General features: G+C 41.5%; 1 protein-coding gene across 2 annotated transcripts in view; it reads right to left on the reverse strand.

Moving 5' to 3' along the window:
- The window catches only part of map3k1 (mitogen-activated protein kinase kinase kinase 1, E3 ubiquitin protein ligase), a 124418-nt gene that overhangs the window by 76131 nt on the left and 27736 nt on the right, over nucleotides 1-20551 (reverse strand). Inside the window, exon 1 of one of the 2 annotated variants that reach the window (XM_085971880.1) lies at nucleotides 2524-2621. The exons of the other annotated variant lie outside the window; for it this stretch is intronic. Within the exon in view, the coding sequence (XP_085828006.1) occupies nucleotides 2524-2606 (83 nt within the window). The 5' untranslated portion in view covers nucleotides 2607-2621. Of the gene's footprint in view, nucleotides 1-2523; nucleotides 2622-20551 lie in introns of those variants that run through there. 2 annotated transcript variants of the gene reach the window in all.

Genomic DNA, 20551 nt, shown 5'->3' on the forward strand with positions numbered 1-20551 from the left:
AAGTGATGGAAGGTGTCATCGACAGTGCTATCAAGCAGCACTTACTCACCAATAACCTGCTCACTGATGCCCAGTTTGGGTTCCGCCAAGACCATTCGGCTCCAGACCTCATTACAGCCTTGGTCCAAACATGGACAAAGGAGCTGAATTCCAGAGGTGAGGAGAGAGTGACTGCAGTTAACATCAAGGCAGCATTTGACCGAATGTGGCATCAAGGAGCCCTAGCAAAACTGAAGTCAATGGGAATCTCTCCACTGGCCGGAGTCATACCTAGCACAAAGGAAGATGGCTGTGGTGATCGAAGGTCAATCATCACAGCCCCAGGACATCGCTGCAGGAGTTCCTCAAGGTAGTGTCCGAGGCCCAACCATCTTCAGCTGCTTCATCAATGACCTTCCCTCCAACATAAGGTCAGAAATGGGGATGTTCGCTGATGACTGCACAGTGTTCAGTGCCATTCACAACTGTTCAGATAATGAAGCAGTCCATGCCCGCATGCAACAAGAACCGGACGACCTTCAGGCTTGGGCAGATAAGTGGCAGATAACATTGCACCACAGAAGTGCCAGGCAATGACTATATCCAACAAGAGAGTCTAACTGCCACCCCATGACATTTCAACGGCATTACCATCGCCGAATCCCCCATCATAAGAACATAAGAAATAAGAGCAGGCGTAGGCCATACGGCCCCTCGAGCCTGCTCCGCCATTCAATAAGATCATGGCTAATCATCGACCTCAACTCCACTTTCCCGCCCGAGCTCTATATCCCTTGATTCCTCTAGAGTCCAAAAATCTATCTATCTCAGCCTTGAATATACTCAAAGACTCAGCATTCACAGCCCTCTGGGGCAGAGAATTCCAAAGATTCACAAACCTCAGTGAAAAAAATGCCTCATCTCAGTTTTAAATGGCCTGCCCCTTATCCTGAGACTATACCCCCTAGTTCTAGACACTCCAGCCAGGGGAAACAACCTCAGTATCTACCCTGTCAATCCCCTTCAGAATCTTGTTTCAATCTAATGCTATCCTTAACTTCTTTAGTTAGCCACAGTTGGATCACTTTTCCTGTGAAGTTTTTGTTTCTCAGTGGAATGTATATTTGAGAATTATGAAATATTTCTTTAAATGCTCGCCACTACTTATCTACCGCCATATCTTTTAATCTATTTTTCCAATTTATCTTGGCCTACTCGCCCCTCATACCTATGTAATTGGCTTTATTTAAGTTCAAGACTCTAGTTTTGGACTTAGGCAAGTCACTCTCAAAATTAACGTGAGATTCTATCATATTATGATCACTCTGCCCCAGAGGATCCTTTACTATGGAGATTGCTAATTAACTCTGTCTTATTACACAATACAAGATCTAAAATAGCCTGTCCCCTGGTTGGTTACATGACATATTGTTCTAGGAAACTGTCTCGAATGTATTCCAGGAACTCGTCCTCCAGACTACCTTTGCCAATTTGATTTGTCTAGTCTATATGAAGATTAAAGTCCCTCAAGATTACTGCATTACCTTTGTTGCAAGTTCCTACTATTTGATTAATATTCTGTCCAAAAGGATCCTCTGGGGCAGTGTGATCATAATATGATAGAATTAAAATGAAATTCTGAGAGCAACTTACCAAAGTCCGAAACTAGAGTCAACATCCTGGGGGTCACCATTGACCAGAAACTTAACTGGACCAGCCACATAAATACTGTGGCAACAAGAGCAGGTCAGAGGCTAGGTATTCTGCGGCGAGTGTCTCATCTCCTGACTCCCCAAAGCCTTTCCACCATCTACAAGACACAAATAAGGAGTGAGATGGAATACTCTCCACTTGCCTGGATGAGTGCAGCTCCAACAACACTCAAGAAGCTAGACACCATCCAGGACAAAGCAGCCCACTTGATTGGCACCCCATCCACCACTTTAAACATTCACTCCCTCCACCACCGACGTACTGTGGCTGCAGTGTGTACCATCTACAAAGATGCATTGCAGCAACTTGCCAAGGCTTCTTCGGCAGCACCTCCAAAACCAGTGACCTCTTCCACCTAGAAGGACAAGGGCAGCAGGCGCATGGGAACACCACCACCTCCAAGTTACCCTCCAAGTCACACACCATCCTGACTTAGAAGTATATCACCGTTCCTTCATCATCACTGGGTCAAAATCCTGGAATTCCCTCCCTAACAGCACCGAGAATACTTTCACCATATGGATTGCGGCGGTTCAAAAAGGCGGCTCACACCACCTTCGAGGGCAATTAGGGATGGGCAATAAATGCTGGCCTTGCCAGCGACACCCACATCCCATAAATGAAAAAACTGTTCATCGCCTTAACCAATGAGATTGAAGGATTGAAAAAAGAAACAAAGAGGGACAACGGAGTAGGACAGTGTGAGAATTAGGAAAGAGTGTGAATTAGAGTCAAATCAGGTAGAGAGAAAAACGGCGAGGGAAATAAAGATTGGATTAAGAGTTTTAAGAAGTAAAATTTTAAACTTTAAAAATCTCTACAATTTACTACCTGTAGGAATGAGACTCCATAGTTTCAATTGTTCCATTTCTGAGCCAAGAGGTTGAGCTGCAATGTAGGAACATAAAAATCATTAAAAAGGTACTTACGCTGTTACGTTCCAGCCCTAACTTTCTGCAGCAAGTTTAATTGCCAATTAATACATAAAATTGTGCATCTGTGCAAGGAGGGCATGCTGCAATTCACAGGATCTCTCTTCCTCACCACAAGTTGCTAGACGATTTACACATTAGTAACGGTGTGCGCATTAAACTCGCTGTTATTTTGGTAGCAAAATCTGGGCCATTGGATTTCCACGTGGCTTTTGAAGCAACCATGCAAAAAATGTTATGACCTGGCAAGGCTGCCAGCTCTTCTGACTGATGGCAGGCCAAGCAGCTCAAACTACACATACAGGCTAACTAAATTTTATTTATATATATTGTACTGGCCTGTGTTGCCCTTACCCAAATATTGAGAGGTTTAGTGGCCAGAAAAAGTGTCATAATTGAATTGCAAAACTACATGCAGTTTGATTACCCCAAATTGTAATTGGGGTACATTTCATTCACCATTAAAAATGTCTAGAATCTGGTCATGCCCTTTACACTTATTTGTTTAAGCTACTTCCAAAACACTCCTATTCAAAATATCCTTGTATCAGCTGTTTTTTTTTTAGAAATGGGTACGTGTCCAGCATGGGTTGATTTTTTCCCCCTCAGGTTCCCTGCCAATACTGATGAGCGAAATCCTGTTTTCAACTCTATAGTACTATTTTTTTCCCCCACTAGAAGCCATTCACAATGACAAATTATTGTCAAAAGATACTGTTTACTTGAACTTCATGTAGCTACAGGTCAACAGTGCAAAACAGATCATTTGCTCCATTTAAACAGAAGCAATTTTAATAATGCATGAGATAGCATAGTAGTTTTGAATGAAACTTTATCAAAAACAATTTTTAATCACCCAGTCAAATACAATCTGACTGCAGGACAAAGCAAGAGCTCAAACCCCGATACACTAGAATGAGTGGTTAATGTCTCCCTTGGCCCAAGAAATATAGCCATCCAGTAAGGGAAAGGACTATTTCTACTCCCAATTCTATTATTTAGAAAATGTGAAGCCAAGCAGAAAAAAATATTATGTAACATTCATACATGGAAGCCTTTGGTTCATTTTTCTTGCACTGTTTTAAGCTAAATGAGACAGGAAACATTTGTTTGGGTTTCAATTCCTGGGGCACTGGCGCCAGTACTGGGATAAGAGGGAGCTGTCCAGTCAGAACGGGCTTCATTTGAACCTGGCTGGAACCAGTGTCCTGGCGAATTGAATAACTAGGGCTGTAGATAGGGCTTTAAACTAAATAGTGTGTGGGGGGGGGGGGGGGGGGGGGGAAGGAGGGATACGCTAAGCGGAAATTAAAAAAAAGTCAAAAGAAAAAATGAGAAGGCAAAAGTGCAGGGTAGCGATAGGGGTAATGATAACCAGAGTGTGACAGGAAGGGACAGAGCGTATACACATAAGAGTGCATCAGAAAGAGGGCTGAGTAGGAAAAAATGGTAAAAAGGCAAAATTAAAAGCTCTATATCTGAACGCATGCAGCACTCGTAACAAGGTAGAGGAGTTGACAGCACAAATAGAAATAAATGGGTATGATCTGATAGCCATTACAGAGACGTGGTTGCAAGGTGACCAAGGCTGGGAACTGAATATTCAGGGGCATTTGCCATTTCGTAAGGATAGGCAGAAAGGAAAAGGAGGTGGTGTAGCTCTGTTAAGAGATGAGATCAGTGCAGTAATGAGAAATGATATTGGCTTAGAAGATCAAGACGTAGAATCAGTTTGGGTGGAGATAAGAAATAATAAGGGTAAAAAGTTACTGGTGGGAGTGGTCTACAGGCCCCCCAAACAGTAGCCACACTGTAGGAAAGAGAATAAATCAAGAAATAATAGAGGCTTGTAAGAAAGGTATGGCTATAATCATGGGAGATTTTAATCTTCATATTGATTGGACAAAGCAAATTGGCAAAGGTAGAGTTGAGGAAGAGTTCTTAGTGTATACGGGATGGTTTCTTGGAACAATATGTTGTGGAACCAACCAGGGAGAAGACTATTTTAGATCTGGTAATGTGTAACGAGGCTGGATTAATTAATGATCTCGAAGTGAAGGATCCTCTTGGAAGAGTGATCATAGCATGGTAGAATTTCAAATTCAGTTTGAGGGTGAGAAAGCTAGGTCTCAAACTAGTGTCCTGAACTTAAACAAAGGTAATTACAAAGGTATGAAGGCAGACTTGGTTAACGCGGACTGGGAAAATACATTACAGGGTAAGACTGTAGAAAAGCAGTGACAAACATTTAAGGAGGTATTTCATAACTCTCAGCAAAGATATATTCCAGTGAGAAAGAAAGACTTGGAGAGAAGGTTGAACCATCCGTGGCTAACTAAGGAAGTAAAGGATGGTATGAAATTGAAAACAAAAGCATACAATGTTGCGAAGAATAGTGGAAGGCCAGAGGATTGGGAAATGTTTTAAAAACCAGCAAAGGACGACTAAAAAAATGATAGAGAAGATAGCTTATGAGAGTAAGCTAGCAAGAAATATAAAAACAGACAGTAAGAGCTTCTACATGTATATAATAAAAAGAGGTAACTAAAGTAAACGTTGGTCCTAGAGGATGAGTCTGGGGAATTAATAATGGGAAATAGGGAAATGGCGGAGACTTTGAACAAATATTTTGTATCGGTCTTCACGGTAGAAGACACTAAAAGCATCCCAATAATGGATAATCAAAGGGCTATTGGGGTGGGGAGGAACTTAAAACAATCACACTCACTAGAGAGAAAGTACTAGGCAAACTAATGGGACTAAATGGTGGACAAGTGCCCTGGATCTGATGGCCTGCATTCTAGAGTCTTAAAAGAGATAGTGGATGCATTGGTTGTAATCTACCAAAATTCCCTGGATTCTGGAGAGGTCCCAGCGGACTAGAAAACCGCAAATGTAATGCCCCTATTTAAGAAAGGAGGGAGTCAGAAAGTAGGCAACTATCGACCAGTTAGCCTAACATCTGTCATTGGGAAAATGCTGGAAGCGATAGCAGGACATTTAGAAAATCATAATATATTCAAGCAGAAAGGGAAATCAGGTTTGACAAATTTGCTGGAGTTCTTTGAGGATGTAACGAGCAGGGTGGATAAAGGGGAACCAGTAGGTGTAGTGTATTTGGATTTCCAGAAGGCACATGATAAGGTGCCACATAAAAGGTTACTACACAAGATACGAGCTCACGGGATTGGCTAACTAACAGAAAATAGAGTCGGGATAAATGGGTCATTTTCAGGTTGGCAAACTGTAACTAGTGGGGTGCCGCAGGGGTCAGTGCTGGGGCCTGAACTTTACAATCTATATTAATGACTTGGATGAAGGGATTGAATGTAATGTAGCCAAATTTGCTGCTGATAAAGATAGGTGAGAAAGTAAACTATGTGGAGGATGCAAAGAATCTCCAACGGGATATAGATAGGCCAAGTGAGTGGGCAAAAATCTGGCAGATGGAGTTTAATGTGGGAAAATGCAAGGTTATCCACTTTGGTAGGAAAAATAAAAAAGCAAATTATTTTTTAAACAGGGAGAGATTACAAAATGCTGAGGTACAGAGGGATTTGGGGGTCCTTGTATATGAATCACAAAAAATTAGCATGCAGGTACAGCAAGTAATTAGGAAGGCAAATGGAATGTTGGCTTTTATTGCCAAGGGAATGGAGTACAAAAGTAGGGAAGTCCTGTTACAGCTGTACAGGGTTTTAGTGAGACCACACCTGAAGTACTGCGTACAGTTTTGGTCTCCTTATTTAAGGAAGGATATACTTGCATTGGAGGCAGTTCAGAGAAGGTTCACGAGGTTGATTCTGGAGATGAAGGGGTTGTCTTATGAAGAAAGGTTGAACCATACTCATTGGAGTTTAGAAGAATGAGAGGGGATCTTATTGAAACATAAGATTCTGAAGGGGCTCGACAGGGTAGATGCAGACAGGATGTTTCCCCTTGTGGGGGAATCTAGAACTAGGGGGCATAATTTCAGAATAAGGGGAAACCCTTTAAAATCAGAAATGAGGAGGAGTTTCCTCGAGAGGGTCGTGAATCTTTGGAATTCTCTTCCCCAGAGAGCTGTGGAGGCTGGGTCATTGAATATATTTAAGGTGGAGATAGGCAGATTTTTGAACGATAAGGGAGTCAAGGGTTATGGGGAGCGGGCAGGGAAGTGCAGTTAAGGCAAAGATTAGATCAGCCATGATCTTATTGAATGGCGGAGCAGGCTCAAGGGGCCAAATGACCTGCTCCTGCGCCTACATCTTATGTTTGGGGTTTCTGCAATTTTCTAGATCTCTAGTTTGATTACTTAAGTTATTAAAACTTTTTCCACCCCAAAAAACTTATGTTTTTGCAGCGACAGTTTACTGGAACCACTTACATAATGGTGTCACGATATTCAGCATTGAACAGTGTCTAATTAAATAACCACCTTTCAGAGTTAAAGCACTTATCTCTGCCAGCTAAAACTGCCTTTATCAGAATAGGATTTTTGATCCAACACAAAAGTATGCATTAGCTCAAAAAGTCTCAACTGGTATTTTGATAAACAGGAAGTGCCTTAGGTTGATACAACAGATTAGCTTTGTGTTGATGTACTGATAATGCAAGCTAGTTTTTATTTGTTTTGAAAACATTTTAATTCTCACACACTGCAAGTTTACTAATTATTACTTTCCTCAAGTCCACACAAGCCTTGTTCAAGACAGCCCTATAACCAAACATCATCATGTTGATACCAGGTTAGCAAACTACTAGTGTTAGGTGCCCCTCCCTCTCACAGGGGTTGGGAAGAAAGAGACCAGATGTTGATTTGCAACTTAGTGGGAAAAGATTACCAATGCTTGTAACCAGAAGCCATGCCATCCAGAGGAGGCGGGGGTCCCCAATGGAGGGCTCTCTACACAGAAGGCCGCCCCTTTTCTATTGGGGACTTGGCGTGTTGGGGTTGGGGGGGGGTGGGGGGGGGGGGAGTTAGTGTTGCATGGAGCAGTCCCGTGCAACAAATTTTTAAGTAGGTTAACGGACTCCTAGGCTGCCTGCAATTTCTGTGGCCTGGAGGAGTCCGTGTTCCATGTATACACCGAATGTGAGAGGTTGCAGCCCCTCTTCCAATTTTTGAAGGGGCTGCTCCTCAATTTTTGGTTGCACTTCAGTCCCACGCTCCTGATCCTTGGGCACCTGGTATGGAGGAGAGCAGGCAGATCAGAGGAACTCCTTGTTGGGCTGCTCCTGGGCCTGGCCAAGGTGGCCATTAACAGGTCCAGGCAGGTGGTCGTTCGGCCCGACTGCCTGCCTCTCTTCCACGGTCATGTTCGCGCCTGGGTGTCCCTGGAGATGGAGCACGCGCTGTCCGCTAGTACGCTCAAGGCCTTCCGCGATCAGTGGGCACTGAAGGGACTAGAGTGCTACATCACCCCCAGAAACAAAATTGTGATTTGATTTGTTAAGTTTCATTTAAACTTGGCTTAATTTGCGGTTTATTGGTTGTGCCCTGTTAAAGGGAGCACTTGCTTACCTGTCTTATTGTTGATGGCACCAGCCATCAATCACTGAATTTGAACATAAAAAGGTGTAACCAGAAGCCACCAGTTCTCTCCATTTCAAGGAAATCTAACAGTTCATTAGCACTGCAGCATTTGCTGGATTCTCCACTGTTTTGTATGCTTGAAAAATACACTATGTTCATGCAAATACATTTTTCACACAAAAGAATGAACGTTGAATAATTTGCCAGACAGGGTTGGAAATGTGCAGACTTCCAAGAGCATTCAAACTAGCTAGATGCTAGGCTGCAAGAGTTAATGTATTAGAGTAAAATTTCACTGGGACAAATTGCCATAGCTGGTCATTGACTTTTATGCTACTTTGCTATTCCAATTAATAGGGATTTCACTCAGCAATTGACATTAAGAAACATGAATTATTGATTGAAGTCTCTTACTTTGATCAAACTGGTCCCCATCCCTGTAAGTCTGTCTTAATTTTTTTTTAAAGAATATATTTGATTGAACACATCTAATTTTCTTATCTCAACTGTGATGTCAGTTACAGGCATGGCCAGTGCCAGCACCAGTGAAACTGCATTCATTAATGGCAAACGTTTCAGACCAACCAGGACTCAGTGATTGTAGAAAATCACTACCAGTTGGTAGTTCTTTTGATAGCCACTCTCTGGACTGACCCTAAGTGCTGGCTCCTTCAGGAATCAATGAATTCACTTTAGTACATATGCAAGCGGTGGAGCCACTGAAGGAGGCTAAAACAACTTGTATTTATATAGTGCCTTTAATTAATGTAGTAAAACATCCCAAGGTGCTGCACAGGAGTATTTCACGACAAAAATTTGACACCGAGCCACATAAGGATAAATTAGGACAGGTGACAAAAAGCTTGGTCAGAGGTAGATTTTAAGGAGCGCCTTAAAGGAGGAAAGAGGTAGAGAGGTGGAGAGGTTTAGGGAAGGAATTCCAGAGCTTAGGGCCTAGGCAACAGAAGGCACGGTCACCAGTGGTTGAGCGATTATAAATCAGGGATCCTCAAGAGGGCAGAATTAGGAGAAGCGCAGATCTCTCGGGGGTTGTGGGGCTGGAGGAGATTACAGAGATAGGGAGGGACGAAGCCATGGAGGGATTTGAAAACAAGGACGAGAATTTTGAAATCGCGGCGCTGCTAAACCAGGAGCCAATGTAGGTCAGCGAGCACAGGGGAGATGGGTGAACGGGACTTGGTGCGAGTTAGGACACGGGCAGCTGAGTTTTGGATGACCTCAAGTTTACGTAGGGTGGAATGCGAGAGGCCAGCCAGGAGTGTGTTGGAATAGTCAAGTCTAGAAGGTAACAAAGGCATGGATGAGGGTTTCAGCAGCGGATGAACTGAGGCAAGGGCAGAGACGGGCGATGTTATGGGAGGTGGAAGTAGGCGGTCTTTGTTATGCTGCGGATATGTGGTCGGAAGCTCATTTCAGGGTCAACTATGACACCAAGGTTGCGAACAGTGTGGCTCAGCCTCAGACAGATGTTACGGAGAAGGATGGAGTCAGTGGTTAGGGAACGGAGCTTGTGGCAGGGGCCGAAAACAATGGCTTCGGTCTTCCCAATATTTAATTGGGGAAAAATTTTGCTCATCTAGAACTGTATGAGCATCTGCTGTGGCTAGAGCCCCCAAATTTTCTGATGAAGTCGTGAATGCATTATTGACAGATATACGATCAAGGGGACACCAGCTCTTTGGCACCATAATTAGAAGCCCTAGAAGAGAGGGTGGCACAGACAGTCAGTACCACCCCACAAATGTTACAATGTTAGCAACAGTTTAATGATCTTATGAGGTTACTAAAGTAAGTCATGTCACGAGTTCCCATGCACCTACCAAAGGCAACACACTAAACAGCCATATCAATCTGCAGATCAAGTGAACCACAGATCATGCTGCAAAGTGCAAGGCAACGATCGCCGCCTCCTGTAGTGCAGCCGCCTGCATTTAAATTTTCCCTTCGGGACAGAATCGGACTTCAGAAATTGGCTCAATCCATATTAGAAGTGCCATGTTACATCTTTCAGGATATCCAAGAGGTTACTTTTGAAGTGCAGTCACTATTATATAGGCAAACTCAGCAGCCAATTGCCTTTGGCAAATGTTGGTTCTGACACGCTACGACATCCACAATGAGGCATGGTTTGCTTCACTACAATGTATTGCACGAGTTAATGCTGGGTCACACTTGGGTGCAGAATGTAAAATTAGTCCTTAAGCTAATGCTCTCCTGTGTTTTCACCCATCTTTATTGGTTTTCTAAATGCCCATCCGGGGAGCAAAGGAGTAGTCATTTGTACTACCGTACAACCCAAAGAATAATGCACAGAAGGTTAGTTTGTGCTGACAGGCTGGCACCAGCAGCGACCAGCACATTGCTGTTGAGGCAGGAGGACCACTCCTAGTGCCCCTGGCTCCACATGAAGGGAAGTTTAAAAAAGTTCAAGAACCTTTAAGGACTGCTGGTTAGGCTGGGCTCCTAAATTGGACTGCCAGGAAAACAAAAATCGCAAAAAGATCCAATTTCACCCCCAGTCTTTCTTTTGTATACTTACCCTGAAAAACGGATAATGTAGGTTCATTCTTTGGAACGAATATCTAGGCTCCAGGAAAATTGGAAAGACACAAAAACCTGACCAGCAAGAGTACACAACAGATTGTTTGTTCAATCTAACCTACTCCTGCAGAGGCTGCTGACTTTGTACCAATCTTTGGTGCCAAGAGGTCTGGCGTGAGAAACAAAGAACCTTTAGCTGTGAAAGCGAACTGGCAAAGGTCCTGGGGCTTTACAGGATACCGATGTAGATGACCATGTGTGGCACCGCCTATCTGCAACATCATGACGACACTTTCATGCAGATGGCTTCCCCAGAACCCAGGCTCCACTCCGATTGTGTGTGGTGGATGAAGAATGGAGGAAGTCTATTTTCCTTTGAATAAGTGAGATTTACTTTTAGCATGCATATTCTTTGGTGGTTAAACAATTAAACAGCATCACAATGCAATATGTTTAATTACTCATCCAAGTGAAATCAATATTCTTTCATGAGAAATATATATGAAACAAATAAACTACAATTAGTCGTCAATTGCCATAGATCAGCATTTACATTACAGGAAAAAGCTGAAAGTAATTTGAGTGGCTTAGAAGCAAGAATTTTCTAGCAGTCTGACCACTTCCTGCAAGTCTGCAACAAAGCTGTGCCACTGTGGGTGTGGTATCCCACAATGTGCCAGATATGGATCTCAACTTTTGGGGGGGGGGGGGGGGTAAAAATGGGATGGAGATCAGTTTCAGTATTTTGTACAATTTTATATATTTTACTGTTTTTAACTGGTTGTTATTACTAGGTTCTCATTTTTACTGCTATCTGCAACTGTTAGCAGTCAAGTTGTTTACAAAGGAAACCTAGAATATGCTGTCTGTATCGATAAGACATTCCTTAGTATTTAATACAGAAAGGAGAGTTTTCCCCGCCATCTTCCAAGTTCGCTGTTAAGTTTCACCAATATGGTGTTGTCTGTGCACAGGGGAGGTTACTATATCAGAAATGCTAATCAGACCATTCCTGCCCACTGACCAGCTTAATTAACAATGCTGAGAACAATCCAGAAAGCAATGTCTGCATGCAGGAAACGATTCACAAGAAACCCTGAAGGAATGTTAGGCTACAGGCCCTTTCTACAGAAGAGCTAGTAGCAGACAATTGCTACTAATCAACAGTAGAGACAACTGACCCGCAACATTAAACTGGTCTCTCATCTACATAGACAGAGAAATAAAATCATTAGCAGTTGGCTCAGGTAAATCCCATTGTCTGTATTTGCTTTAATTCTAATGGTTTCTTTCCTCATCCACTCCTCTGCCCCAAAATAGATTTTCCTAGTTTTTTTTCTTAAAAAGCATAAATTTCTTTACATTGAAGATTTATAATCCTGGACAAATTTCCTTTTCAAATCTTGCCGATTTTAAAACAATAGTACCACATGAACTTTGTAAAGGCAGCAAATGATTCAAATCCAGCCTCAGCAACTCTCATCTACTTCCTCCCTCCACCCACCCCTCTCCAGAAAGGGAAAGGCAATCCAATCCACTTTGTACTTCAGAGTCTTATATCTTCTATATTTAATCTACTTCAAGTAGTAGAGATTCTAAGTATGCTGGGCTGCCAGTGTAGCAGAATCTGTCCTATTTACATTGCAGAGCACTGTCAGCAACACAAGAAAGCTACTGATGTACTAGTTTGTGCATGCGGTTATTTGGTCGAGATAGTAACTTTCATTTCAAGCTGCGAGTACCCCACCACAGCACAGAGAAGCTCCATGCAAAGCAGCAATGCAGAAACCACAGTGCTGCTCTATGGTCGCGCTGAGCACTCCGCCTAATCATGGGTAGAAAAATGCTAGCATGTACCACTTGCCATCATTTAACACTGCTATCAGCCGCGGCTCAGTGGGTAGCACCCTCGCCTGAGTCAGAAGGTTGTGGGTTCAAGTCCTAATCCAGAGACATGAGCACGAAAATCTAGGCCGACACTGCAGTGCAGTACTGAGGGAGTGCTGCACTGTCGGAGGTGCCATCTTTCGGATGAGACGTTAAACTGAGGCCCCGTCTGCGCTCTCAGGTGGATGTAAAAGACCCCATGGCATTATTTCAAAGAGCAGGGGAGTTATCCCGGTGTCCTGGCCAATATTTAGCCTTCAATCTACTGTACACCACTTAACACAGATTATCTGGTCATTACCACATTGCTATTTGTGGGAGCTTGCTATGCACAAATTGGTTGCCGCATTTCCTACATTACAACAGTGACTACATTTCAAATTGTACTTCATTGGCTGTAAAGTGCTTTGGGACGTCCTGTGGTCGTGAAAGGCACTATAGAAACACACAAGTCTTTTTTCTAGATTAGAAACAATTCACCACCACTTGGATAAGAAATTCTTCTGACTTACTGGTTCATGGTCTCAGGAGTACTCGTCAGTCATAATTTGGTTCCTAGGCATTTCCTTGGGTGTCTCCATCTTGCACAGCACAAAGAATTACTGTGAAATCTGCCCTGCAGTCTGAATAGGACAGATTCCACAGCATGGTCAATATAAAATTTTAGTTAAAATGGAAAGAGATTCTTCTCCTCTTCGTGAAGAGATGCATAATGGTGCAAAGTCAGGTTGTCATTTAAAAAATAAAACTGATGGGGGCAAAGTAAGAAAAATCTATGGAGAAAAATTACACTCCAAAAAAGATAAATTGAGAAAAATCAGTAAAATACAATTTTATTTGAAACATTAAAAGCCACAAAAACAAGGCTTTAAAACAAAAGGTAGTCAAGCTAAATAACAACCCACAATTATTTACACAGACAACTTTAACAAGGCTCAGCATCATATTCTCACTCAACTAGTAGTTTAAAAAAATGTAGAATTGAAGAACCAAGGTTTATTATTGCAGCTCCAGCCACTTACCCATCATTAGGATAGTGCCATAATAGAAATTAAGATTAAGCACAGGGGAACAGTTGACATTATGGGGATGGCTCCAGGAGACTCTGTGGTAACCTTATCAGTGCACTGCTGCCATTCCTCCCTATCTAGCCCGGAATGAAAGACTAGATATTTTTGTGAGGATGCAATTTTTTGTACTGCAGCAAATGTCAAAGATAAGTCAGGCCCCTAAAAAAAAAGCATCCTTCATTTTTTTCCCTGTCGAGGATCCAAATCCAGTCCAGAGTACATGCACAATGCTTTGGTGATGTCAACATAGTACGTACAGCACACAACCTACACGCTGAATGAAGTCACAGATGCAATCAAGATGATTCCTCCAATGACACAGCTGGTTGTGGCAGCATATAGCCCAAACAGGCCCCAGGTCATGCTACATCAGATGATTTCAGCTGGGGTGACTAGGACTGCTACAATTGACATCAGCACCCCCAGAACAAGCAATGGAAAACAAAATTAGATGTTCCATCTTGATTGCTATCCAGTGATCCTTACTTGAATTGTGTGTGTAGCCAGATAATTGGTGAGGCAGGATTTGGTTCGGTGAACCTCTTCCCTCCCACCCCCTCAGTTGAATAATCCACTGATACTCTCTATCTAAGTTCACACTTTGAGCGCAGCAACTTTGGCAAGGTGCCCAGAAACAAATGGTACCATATCCATGCAGGAGTTAGTACTTGCAGATATGATAAAGAAAATTGTCAGAAAAGGGGAAGAAAAAGTACTTCAATTTCCCACTTTTGATGTGTCATTTGTAATTCCTGTTCAGTAATGGAGTGCAGAACTGAAATTAGAGGTTCTAAAGCAATACTTAAAAATTAAAACTTAAGAACTACGGCACAGGACCAGCAGAAACAACTCTCTAATCTGCCAACACAACCCAAAAAAATGTACTTGCTGTAGATTATACACACAAAGCTTCCAGTTAGCTTATTAACTCTGGAATGCATTCACACATCTGACAGTAGTTACACACCCACTGTCACTGGTTGATTGCTATAAATGGCCTTGCTTTATAAGCTCTTCTGAAAGCAAACAAATTGAGACATCAATATCATATGTATATAGAAAAGTTGCAGAAATTGGCACTAAAAAACATGGTGATCATGTAACTCAAGTCAGTAGTAAAGTCTCAAATAAAGTCCAATAAAATATTATGACGACCAGCATTAAGTACAAGAGGTGTTGCACATTTTATTGAAGGAATGCTACAAGAAATGGTCACAAGAATCATATTCATCTGTATAACTAGTAGCTACAAGTTAAATGCCTGTCCCTGTTATTTTATAATAATTTATAAGTCACAAGGCAATCACAATATTTGATCAGTTCATCCAGCATCTCATTTCTAGAATGCCATTTGATGTAGAATCCTTGCTCTCATTTAGGTGAAGACTCACCTAAATAAAAGTCTTACTTTTAATATATCCAGCCTTCTAGCAAAGTCAAAGTTACTTGTAAATGTCCTGCTCTTCTCCCTTCTCCCTTCTTTCCCATCTGCCCCCTCTCTTCTCTCCCCCCACCCCCAAATTAGGAACTTGCAATTCCTAGGATTAGACTTAAATGCAATTTTTGCAAAAATTCCTGGCATATACACTTTAAATTAAAGTCAGAGTTTGGAAATGGAGATAAAACTATTGGCTGTTATTGCTTTATTACGACCTTGAATTGTAAAATTAGGATGTATTTGATGACCCAGGAACTGAAGAGGGTAGTAAAGTTTCTCCTTCAGTAATAATGCACGTCAGTCAAATTTAAACTTTGGAATTCAAAAACATTCGGCTACCGTGACTCAAACTGGGAGCATACTAGGCAATCTGCTAAGACTGATGAATTACAACATTTTACATAGAGTAATTACAAAGCTTATTGGAAGTAAACTACATAGTGCGAAGGAGTGGTAGGATGCATGATCAATCCCCAAAGCTAGAGCTCCTCATCTCGGCCACACGGTTCACATATACTGGTACTCCCAACACATCTGAACATTGGCCGCCCTATGGTGCACAGAATATTTCTTTTAATTATAACTTCCACTGAGAGAAAAAAGTTGAAAGAACAAATTACACTGTAGGCAATATTCTTAAAACATTATTGTACAATATTCTTGTTCAAGTTGTCAGTTCAAAACAAAAAAACTTAAATTTTTACAATTCAGCTTGAGCTCAAGCACCCACACATATAACCAAGCCTCATTGTGAATGTGCTAGCATTTTTACTAGTAGAATCCAAGTTTCACCAAGAAAATGAATGGTAAGCCCCCATTTTTGTGTTTGTTTTAGTAGAGTTTACCCACTGATGCAGAATTGTCCATGCCATTTATACCAGCAAACAGGAGCCAAAAGGAGTGTTTTCCCCATTAAAAACAAGGCTGACAAAGGCAACAACACCAAGTTGTATAACACTATAAAGTTTAAACAGTAAACACTCTAGAAGTAAAAACAGAAAACAGAACAAACTAGTGCTGTTTCAGTTCAGCTAGACAACAGCTTGATCATGGCAGAGACATTAGCTGCAGGTTAGAACATAGGTAAAACATTAGCAAATAATACGCTTCCTAGCTACAGCAAAAATATATTTACCCAGATCTTGTATTTTATCCATTAGAGTAAATACTCTAACTCAGCCCCCAGTCACAGGATCTAAAGCACAAAATGCAAAGAAAACCTTGCAGAAATACATGCTATGTTGAGAATTTTGCAATACAAATGCATGAAAAGCCAGTCACAAGATTACTGAATATCAGAATACCAAGGAAGACTGCAGCAGAGTTTGAATCATGTGATGTGCATCTGGTTCAAAGTTCCTCTCCTCAATTTAAAATGATTTGACAAAATTTGAGGTAGTTTCTTCCACCCTAATTACAAAATCAACTGGAGCCAAGCATATTCGACAAGATACACATTTATGATCAATGTTGCAAATGAGAACAAGCAAACTGGAGAGATCCTGAGAAAAGAACCAAATATTTAGCAGCACTGAACCACTGCATATCATTTAAACTCTTGATTTTATTTTTTCTGAAATCACTTTTCCACCCACTATTTTGAAGGCCCTATACAATCCCTCATTCTTTGTCTAGAGCTAATCTACAAGCTCTTCCTCAAAATATTGGACAGCATAACACATGAAGACGATGATGGTAACAAGGCAATTAAATTGATTTCGCAAGTGCCGAGAATTTAGAAGAGCTAGAAAGCCTTTACTGGGCAATCAATGGGCAAGCCAGAGCTTTTCCACTGCCTAGTATATGCTCCAACAGCCCTGCTTCAGCAAATGACAAATGCCTTTTTGGCAGGTCTGATTAAGGTAGGGATGTCAAGGATAGGAAATGGAACCTCTTTCCAGTTGCACCAAACACTCCGAAGATGATATAGCGCATCCAAATTGGTACACTAATGGCCCGATCGGAAGTTGCCAATTCACGTGTAGTTTTGTGCAGTGGTTGCACACCCGTTATCAGTTGGTTGAAACTGTCCATACTCATTTCATTTGGGACCATTACATTTAGGCTGAAAACCCACATTCTGCCAACCATTATACTGAATTCAGACCCAGCCAGAGATAAAGAACCATGTGCTGCTACTCCACTGCATCAGTTTTTAAAAAAATGTTTACAACACATTTGTAAAAGGGCAAAAGTAAAAACTTATGAAAATTCTAAAAAGTTTAAATTTACATCAGGTTTCCATTTTATCCTAAAATTTTTATAAAACCCATTTCAGTAGAATTAACCTGCTAATGGATAAACTATTCTGAAGTACATAAAAAGTGTGAACTACCAATTATACAATAGGATGCAGATTAATTAGATTTCCTCGAACTATTTATACAAGTTGTACTAGATGTGAGCAGACAAGTCTTCCAGTAACCTCTTTAGCAAACAGTCCACTAAAATAAAATTAACTGATCTGCAAATAAGTCAGAAATCTCCAGTTATAGTTCAGCACTTGAAATACTTGTATTTTTAAAACATTTTCACACCGGCTGCTCAAAAGGACCAGCTAATGGCTACAGCAGAAAAACCAATGTCCCTGTTCTAGAAGTGGCTCACTATTCCCTATTCTACCATCTAGGCATTTTTGTAGTTATGATGAGAATTCCTAAAACAGATTTTTAAAAGATACTTATATCCTAAAGTACAAGGTTAAGATTTATTAGAGCAATTGAAACATGCATTTTTTTGTAGAATATATTTTGAGAACAATTTATAGTTATATAAATTTCCCTTATTCCTTCAAAATAACAAACTGAATGTCAAATCCATGCAAATATTTGTTAATTTAGTTCAAGCAAAGCCACTAAAATGGAATGGATACTGGGGAAGGAATAAAATAAAAGTTAACTCCAACCCCTTCCTGAAAACAGGCAGGTGTGTTCTCAGAGGTCCCACAAGCAAATAGTCCATGGACACTTGCTGTTCAGACTCACATGAAATACAGCCTCTAAAAGAAAGATATAAGGCAGTCACCAACACCCAAGGAATCATAACCAACATTTGGAAAAACAAAATCTATGACTGCACTACTGGATGCTTTTCCACAGTGCAAGTAAAAATTGTATGGAAATTTCATACACCTCTCACACTTCACTGAAATCCTAGTTACAATACTATCCCAGCATATCCTCTATATGATTTCACTGTACTGCATATCTGTTCCCATGCCGAATTAACTATTCTTAATGCAGTACATTAGTTATCCTAATTTGAACAGAATTGTTTTGCAAACTGTTCAGATAAATGGCTTATAACTAATAAGCTTGCAGCTCTATTCCACCATATAAACAAAAGACAAATATTTCAGGAGTGGCCTTTTAGCACACAATAACCCCTATTCTTATGGTCCATTGGATCCATAATTTTCATCTGCAAGCAGTGCAATATGATCTTTCACAAACATAGCAGCATTCGAAGTTCACAGGCCTATGCATTACCAATCCTTATTGGAAATAGGACTTTAGTGTGAGGCAGTTCATTTTGGCAAAAGGAATAACAAGATCACATTCCTTTTAACGGCAAGAAACTAAATGGAGTAAAAGAGAAGATCTGGGAATACAGATTCATAAATCACAAAAAGTAGCAACACAAGTTGATGAGGCAAAGAGTGCAAACAAAGTACCGAAGTTAATTTCTAGAAGAATACAGTACAAAAGTAGGGAGACAATATTAAATTTATATAAAGCCTTGGTTAGATCACACTTGGGAGTACTGTGTGCAGTTCTTGTCTCCATGAAGTACCGGAGAAAGTGCAGAAAAGATTTACCAGGATGTTAGCAGAATTGAGAGGATGCAATTATCAGGAAAGATCCAATAGGCTGGGGCTCTTTTCTCTGGAAAATGAAAGACTGAGGAGATCTGATACAGATCTTTAAAATTATGAAGGGGTTCAATAGGGTGGATGTGGAGAAACTTTCCACTTGTGAGCAAGTCGTCAGTGTTATGTATTGTGTGTTCTATTGAGTGTTCTCCTCCCACCTGTGGTGGCGCTGTCACAGGAGATAAATGGTTGGGTGTTCTCGGTTAAGTTTAGCTCTCTTTGTTCGGAACTTTCCAGAACTTCCTTTCCTTCCAATAAAGCACTTCATGTTTGAATCTCTGAGTTCTGAGTCCTAAATTGTGTCTAGGTAGAAAGGTACCGACACAACAAGTGGCAACGAGGAGCGGATGAATCTGCGTATGTTACAGGTGCAGCGATTAGACAGAAAATTTAATTTGAAACATGAGATGGCTACTATATTAGGAAACATCGGTGATTTTGATGAAAATGTGGAGCAATGGAGCGCATATACGGAACGTTTTGACTATTTTGTATTGGCGAATGCGGTGGCAAATGAAACGGTCGTGCCTACCTTTGAGTGTAATCGGGCCGAAGACATTCAATTTACTTTGCAGCCTCGTGCAGCCAGATAAGCCAGGAACTAAAACATAAGCAACTAGTGGAAATTCTTGGAGCACATTTTTCACCAAAACCTCTGAAATCTAAATCTCTCAGCAATAACCAAACGGAATCAAGGAGGGGGAAATCAGTGACGATGTTTATTGCTGCTTTAAAAAGGTTGTCGGAACACTGCCAGTTCAAGGAGGTGCTGAAGGACACCATTAGAGACAGACTTGTGTGTGGTCTGCAAAATGCAGCCACACAGAAGCGCCTTCTTACTGAGGACAACCTTACTCTTGAAAAGGCCATTGAAGTTAGTGTCTCCATGGAGATGGCGGAAAAGGAGGCTCACCAGTGGAGTTCAACAGGGAGAGTTCACAAGGTGTCGTCTGAGCCTAAAGGTGCGCGGAACGGCACGTTACCGTTGTGGGAAAACGGGCCATCACGCCAATGACTGCTGGTGTACAGCGCTGGAATGCCGAAATTGTGGCAAAAAGGGTCACATTGAACGCGCCTGTAGGAGGTAAAAAAAGAACAGACAGAGCTGGGAAGCATAGAAGCAAAATGTCTGTATTTGGACAAGAGGAAAAAGAGTGTTCATTCAGTGCAGTATGATGGAACAAGCAAAACAAAGGAGAGCGACACCTCTGAGGAGGAAGAGGTGCACATACTGACGGTTGCAGGCGATTCAAATGGCTACTGGGTGTCACCACTGGTGGAGGGACAATCAGTGCGGATGGAGGTGGACACAGGCGCGGCTGTGTCCCTTGTTTCAGACACTGTCTGCAACAAAATGCTAAAGCATCTTACCCGTGCAGCTAGCATGTGATGCATCACCATATGGTGTGGGAGCAGTCATATCCCCACATCATGCCTTCGGGTGAAGAGAAACTTATCGCCTTCGCATCACGCACCTTGAACAAGGCCAAGAGTAACTATGCGCAAATCGAGCGCGAGGCCTTGGGAATCATTTTTGGAATTCGAAAATTTCATCAGTACCTGTTTGGGAGAAGGTTCACACTC

The sequence above is a fragment of the Somniosus microcephalus genome, chromosome 2 (assembly GCF_052327205.1).
Source record: "Somniosus microcephalus isolate GS21.2 chromosome 2, FLI_Smic_1.0, whole genome shotgun sequence".
Lineage (NCBI taxonomy): Eukaryota > Metazoa > Chordata > Chondrichthyes > Squaliformes > Somniosidae > Somniosus > Somniosus microcephalus.